We start from the raw sequence: 6,338 nt of genomic DNA, 5'->3' as shown, positions 1-6,338 counted from the left end.
CTCTCTGTCTCTCTCTCTCTCTCTCTTTCTTCCCCTTCTCTTTCTCTATCAATCTCTTTCCCCTGCCTTCCTCGTTCTCTTTCTGTATCTCTCTCCTCAATCTCTCTTTCTCCCCTTGTCTCTGTCTCTATCTCTCTCTTTGTCTCTCTGTCTCTCTCTCTCTCTCTCTCTCTCTCTTTCTGTCTCTTTCTTCCCCCTCTCTTTCTCTCTCAATCTCTCTTTCTCCTGCCCTCCTCTTTCTCTTTCTGTGTCTTTCTCTCCTCAATCTCTCTTTCTCCCCTTGTCTCTGTCTCTGTTTCTGTCTCTCTCCGTCTCTTGCTGTCTTTCTCTCTCTGCCTCCATCTCCCTCCCTGTCTTTGCTTTTCTGTCTCTCTTTCCCTGTCTCTCTTTCTCTCTCTCCCTCTTTCCTACTTTCTCTCCTGCCTGCCTCTTTTTGTTTCTGTCTCTGATTCTCTTCAACCTCTCTTTCTCCCCATTTCTCTCTCTGTCTTTCTCTCTCCTCAACCTCTTTCTCCCCCCACCTCTCTCTGTGTCTCTGTCTCTCTGTTTCTGTCTTTCTCTCTCCTCAATATCTCTCTCTCTGTCTCTCCTCAATCTCTCTTCCTCCCCACCCCCTGTCTCTCTTTCTATCTCTGTCAATGTGTCTCTCTGTGTCTGTCTCTCTCTCCCGCCCCCATCTTTCCCCATTTTGTGTTGAGCAGACATGGGAATTTCACGAGAGCTGGGTACACTGGTCTGACTTCTTGGAGAAGGAAGAACTTGAATTCAGTTTCCGCTACCATTACCGGGTATGCTGGAGCATCCCCACAGCCTGCAAGCCCCTCTGTCAGGCCGCTGCCTCCATCTACTTTTTCATTGAGATCTCCAAGATCAAGCCCAAAGTAAGTGCTTTCCCCTTTGGTAGTCGGCCCCTTCCTGAAAGGGAACTGCCCCCCCCACCGTCCCCCGAATGCTATTGCTGGATCCAGGCAAAATCCCGAGATTGGTTAGAGTTCAGTTGTGACTTCATAGGCCCTGGACTGAGACATGGGAGAGCTGAGCTGGAGCCCCTGTTAAAACACTCTAGCTGTGTGACCCTGGCAAGTCATTTCTCTGATCTGAGCCTTGATATCCTCTGTTAAATGAGGGGGATCCCACTCGATGTCCTCTGAGGTCCCTTCTAGCTGTAGAACTAAAATTCTGCATGTGATCTTGGACCAGTCTCTTCCCCTCTTTATGCCTCAGTTGTTCCTTGGTAAAGTTCAGGGGGGTTAAACTGAGCGACCTCCACATTTCCTTCTAGCACTAAATCTATGATTCTGTGGTCCTATACTGCAAGAACCCAGGCATTAGAAATGGGAGGTCTGAGTTAAATTCCTTCTTCAGATTCTCACTGACTTGGGGATTCTGGACAAGTCACCTGACTCATTGGTGTCTCAGTTTCCTCATTTCTAAAATGGAGATAATTATATTCACACCAGTTACCTCCCCAGGGGCTCTTGGGAGGAAAGTCCCCTGCAAATCCTAAAGCACCTGAAGGATGACAAGTAGTATATAAAGAGCTTAGCTTTACATTCTGAAGTGCTATATATAAATATTGGAGTTATATACATACATGCATGCAATATATAAATAATAAATATATATTTTGTTGTTCAGTCGCGTCTGACTCTCTGTGACCCCAAATGAGGTTCTCTTGGCAAAGATACTGGAACGTTTTGCCATTTCCTTCCCTAGTGGATTAAGGCAAACACAGAGGTTAAGTGACTTGCCCAGGGTCACATAGCTAGTGAGTGTCTGAGGCCATATTCCAACTCAGGTCTTCCTTCCTCCAAGCCAGGGCTCTATCCACTGGACCATCTAGCTGCCTCTTATACGTGTGTGCGTGCATGCACATGTGTGTGTATACATATATACATTGTGAATATATATATGTGTGTATTATATAAAAGTTTACATTCAATGCTATATATCAAAATGTTAGCTGTGATAACTGTTGTCATTATTATCAAATGAGATTTTTCTTTTGTGCTCGATCTCTATTTCATTGGTGACCATCTAATAGCGTGAATTTGAATACTCCCCAGGATCCCTTATTCACCCTTATCAGGACCTGGTTGCTCAGGCCTGAGAGGTTAAGTGCTTTTCGCCCAGGGTCTCACAGACCATAAGCAGCAGAGGTATGTGGGACTGGGCCCTGTCTTCCTGACTTTGAAGAAGGTTCCCCATCCTCTTTGCCAAGGTGGAGGATCTTTAGAACTATGAACCATGGTAGAAACATCAGCTACTGTTGTGGTACCATTATTTATTTTTGCAAAGATCAAACAGGGACATCCTCATCACACTCAACATTCTAATGTCCCCTCCCCACTCCCTAGGGGAATCTTAACCAGTCCACATCCCCCACCCCAGTGACAGCCTTACTCACAGGCTTAGAGGACAAAGGTTAGTGGAGCTGAGCAGGGCTTGGGAGTAAATGAATGAAAAAGCATGTATTAAGTGCCTACTGTTATGCCACTCGGTGCCAGGCTTGATGACAGCTGTTAGGTGCTAGAGATACAAATCCCCATGTGAGACAGTGTCTGCCCTCAAAGAGGTTATATTCTTTTTTTTTTTTGCTTTTTGGAGGGCAGTTAGGGTTAAGTGATTTGCCCAAGGTCACACAGCTAGTTTTTGTGTTAAGTGTCTGAGGCCGGATTTGAACTCAGGTTCTCCTGACTCCAGGGCTGGTGCTCTATTCACTGTGCCACCTAGCCGCCCCTAAAGAGGTTATATTCTAATGCAGATAGGGGAGTGGTAGCCAAGGAAAGGAATTTTTTTTCTGGGGAGCCATGGGGATGCCTAGTTAAGCCATAGGACAATCAGTTAACTGTCTTCTTTTCTAAAGGGCAATAGTGCTGTCAGTTTGGAGAATGAAATTTTAGCAGTATGCAAATTTATAAAGAGGGATGAAGGAGAAAAGCTTTGAGAATTGTATTGAACCCAATTCAAAAAAAATTTTTTTAGTTTTATTTTCACTGGTATCTTGTTTTTATATTACCTCCTTTCCCCAGCTACTCCGTGAACCAGGCCTCCTTTGTAAAAAGGAATGAGAAAGAGAAACAAAAGCAGTTCAGCAAAACAGACATCAGCCATGTCTGACAATGTATGCATTATTCTGCACCTGTAGTCCCCCACCTCCACAGAGAAGGGAAGGAAGTGCATATTCTCATCTCTTCTCATGGACTAAGCTTGATTATTATACTTATGCAGCAAATTAGATTTCATTTTTGTTCTTTACACTTACATTGTTGTCATTGTCATTGTGTATATTGTTTTCCTGGTTCTGCTTATTTTATTTTGCATCAGTTCATATAAGTCTTCCTATGTATCTCTGAAATCTTCTTTCTTCTAGTTACATTCAAAAATTATTAAGTGCCGACTATGTGCAAAACACTGGGGGTGGAGGGAGTGTCCCTGCCCTCTAGAAGCTTACATTCCCCTGGGGTGTGTGTAGCTACCCCAAGCCCATCTCGGTCCTCTCCCAATTCTCCCTTGAGGCAGTATGGTGAAGTGATTTTCTGCAACCTCAGGTTTCAATCCTGGCTCTGACACTTGACTCTGACACTTGACACTTGACTGACAGTATGACCCTGGGCTTAGTTCCAAACCTTAGTTCCCTCATGGGAATCTTATAAAATGGGATTAAGAACACTTATAAGTCTGTTGTGAGGAATTTTGTTGTTCAGTTATATCGCACTCTCCTTGACCCCATTTGGGGTTTTCTTGGCAAAGAAACTGGAGTGGTCTGCCATTTCCTTCTCCAGCTCATTTGACAGATAAGGAAACTGAGGCCAACGGGGTGAAGTGACTTGCCTAGGGTCACACAACATAGCTGGTAAGTGTCTGAGGCCAGATTTGAGGAAGAGGAGTCTTCTTGGTTCTAAGGCCAGTGCTCTACCCACTGGGCTACCCAGCTGCTTGTTGTGAGGAAAGGGGTCTCTAAATTTCAAGGCTACATAGAAATGGAAGCTAGTGTGGCTAATTTCTTCTTTCTGTCACAGAATTTACCAGTCGAAGTATTTTATGTCCTGGAAACCAACAAATATGTTCACAGGTAATGTATGTTTGGAGGCTGCATAAAAAGAGGTGTGAGGGGAGGCAATTAAGGAATAGGAGGGGGGAGGCCAAGAGGGAGGGTCTTTCTCTTCATGGCTGGGGTGCAGTAAAAAATCCTAGCTGGGAGGGCTTATTCCCAGATTTTAATCATGATTTGGGTTGAAATGCTCCCCATCCCCCAAGGACCTTCCCAATGGGCTAACTCAGGGGTGGGGAACCTGTGGCCCTCTAGGTCCTCAAGGGCAGCCCTTTGACTGAATCCAAAGTTCATTGAACAAATTCCCTTAATAAAAGGATTGGTTCTGTAAAACTTGGACCTGGTCACAAGGCCGTACCCAACGACCTAGAAGGCCACAGGTGGCCTCGAGGCTGAAGTTTCCCAACGCTGACCCCTAACTCATTGATCCTTGCAGCATGAGAAGGCCTAAAGAAGGCTTTGGGTGACTCACAATCTTGAAAGATTTTATTTTTTTGCTAGAAATGTGAAAAATTAACTTGAAATCCTCTTCAGGCTTAGTAGCGTCTTTGAAATGAAGCTGCTCAGTACTGCAGTAGATGGTCTGGGTCATGGGGTTAAGAAAGACCTGAGTTTAAATCCTGCCTTAGACACTTATTGCCTTGTGGCCCTGGGCCCATTTCCTCACTTGTTAAAAAATGAAGAAATTGGAATTGATGGCCTCAAAAATGGCCATTCCAGATCTATAGCTATTAGATTTTGATAAAAAAAAGTTTTTATATTTTCTTTAAAAAAATACATCCAGTGGCTGTAGTGGCTAAGTGCCGCAGTGAATAGAGTACAGGCCCTGGAGTCAGGAGGACCTGAGTTCAAATCCGGCCTCAGACACTTACTTAACATACACAAACACAAAAAAAACCTAGCCATGGGAACTTGGGCAAGTCACTTAACCCCAATTTCCTACCTTCCCCTCTCAAAACAAAAATATATCTTATCAATGTCTTTTGTCTTGATTTCCTAGTCATTTCCCACCCATACATCCCTTAGCTTAAAACCTCCCTTGTGGCAAAAGAAAATACTCAGCAAAATACAGAAACCTTGTCAGACAGCATAAACAATAGTCTGTCCCAGTAGCCCCCAACCTCTTGATTTTATTATCTCATCATGGGGACTTTCATTAGTTTTTCCATTACATATTTTTGGTGGTCTTTCCATTTACATCATTATTTTCATTGTGTATGTTGTTTCCTTGTTTTATTTATTTCACTCTGCATCAATTCACACAAATCTTCCCACATTTCTCTGAATTCCTCATACCTGTCACACACCTACTATTCCATTACATTAATTTATTATAGTTTTTTCTGTTTGTTCCCCACTTGGAGACCAAATTTGTGTCTAGTTCTTTGTTATTACAAAGAATGATATAATGAATATTTTGGTCTATATTGATCCTTTGTTTCTTGGGGAATCCCAATACTGGGGTTGCTAGATGAAAGGGTATGGAAAGTTTAGTCATTTGTCTTGTATGATTCCAAACTGAAAGTCTGAATTGAAAGAAGGTCTGCTCTGCAGGTCTACCAACAATGCATCACCATCTTCCCGTAGTTCCTTCAACATTGATTGATCCCACCTAGCTTCTGTGATTTTAAGAGTTCTCTCTCTCTCTCTCCCTCCCTCTTTCTCTCTCCCCTTTTTTTCTCTCTTCTCTCCCTCCCTTTCTCTTTCCTTCTCCTTCCCTCCTTCTCTCCCCCTCCCTCTCTTCCTTGTCTCTTCTCTCCCTCTCCCCTTCTCTCTCCCTCCCTCCCTCTTCTTCCTCCCCTTCCCTTCACCGTCCCCCCCCCCCCAGACCAGGACAATGTCGCTTCCGAGAAAAGTGGCTGAACGACATCATTGAAAGCAAGATCATCCTAATGAACAGCATTAACTTCTAATTCAATGATCCACTGTTTGTTTGGGGTTTTCAGGATTGGATTTCTGGTTCATGTGTACTAAATATATTATAAATTCAACCATAGAGTATATTTGGGGAAATAAAGTTGTCAGGACACTTAGAATCCAGCTGCCTGGAATTCTCTTTTCCATTCTCTATGTTTAAACACACTTATAAATCTACCAGACAGTTGTTTTCTATTTCTCCAGACCATCTTCTCTACTAGTTTACATACCCCCAGTTAGAGTCAGCTAGGTGGTACAGTAGATAGAGTGTGGGACATGGAGTCAGGAGGACCTGAGTTCAAATCTGCCCTCAGATACTAGATGTGTGACCCTGAACAAGTCACTTAACCCCGTTTACCTCAGTTTC

General features: G+C 43.6%; 1 protein-coding gene across 2 annotated transcripts in view; it reads left to right on the top strand.

Annotated features, from left to right (window-relative positions):
• Positions 1-6,086, top strand: part of AKAP14 (A-kinase anchoring protein 14) — a 23,596-nt gene extending 17,510 nt beyond the window's left edge. For both annotated transcript variants that reach the window (XM_069102149.1, XM_069102148.1), the window contains 3 exons: positions 702-881; positions 4,023-4,075; positions 5,883-6,086. In XM_069102149.1, the coding sequence (XP_068958250.1) occupies positions 702-881; positions 4,023-4,075; positions 5,883-5,967 (318 nt within the window). In that variant the 3' untranslated portion in view covers positions 5,968-6,086. The remainder of the gene's footprint in view (positions 1-701; positions 882-4,022; positions 4,076-5,882) is intronic.
• Positions 6,087-6,338: the final 252 nt, after the last annotated feature.

The sequence above is a fragment of the Petaurus breviceps genome, unplaced genomic scaffold, assembly GCF_028583685.1.
Source record: "Petaurus breviceps papuanus isolate PSGF00001 unplaced genomic scaffold, PetGlider_PUasm1.0 532, whole genome shotgun sequence".
Classification (NCBI taxonomy): Eukaryota; Metazoa; Chordata; class Mammalia; order Diprotodontia; family Petauridae; genus Petaurus; species Petaurus breviceps.
The sequence above is the reverse complement of the archived record's forward strand: the minus strand, read 5'-3'. Positions and strand labels throughout refer to the sequence as shown.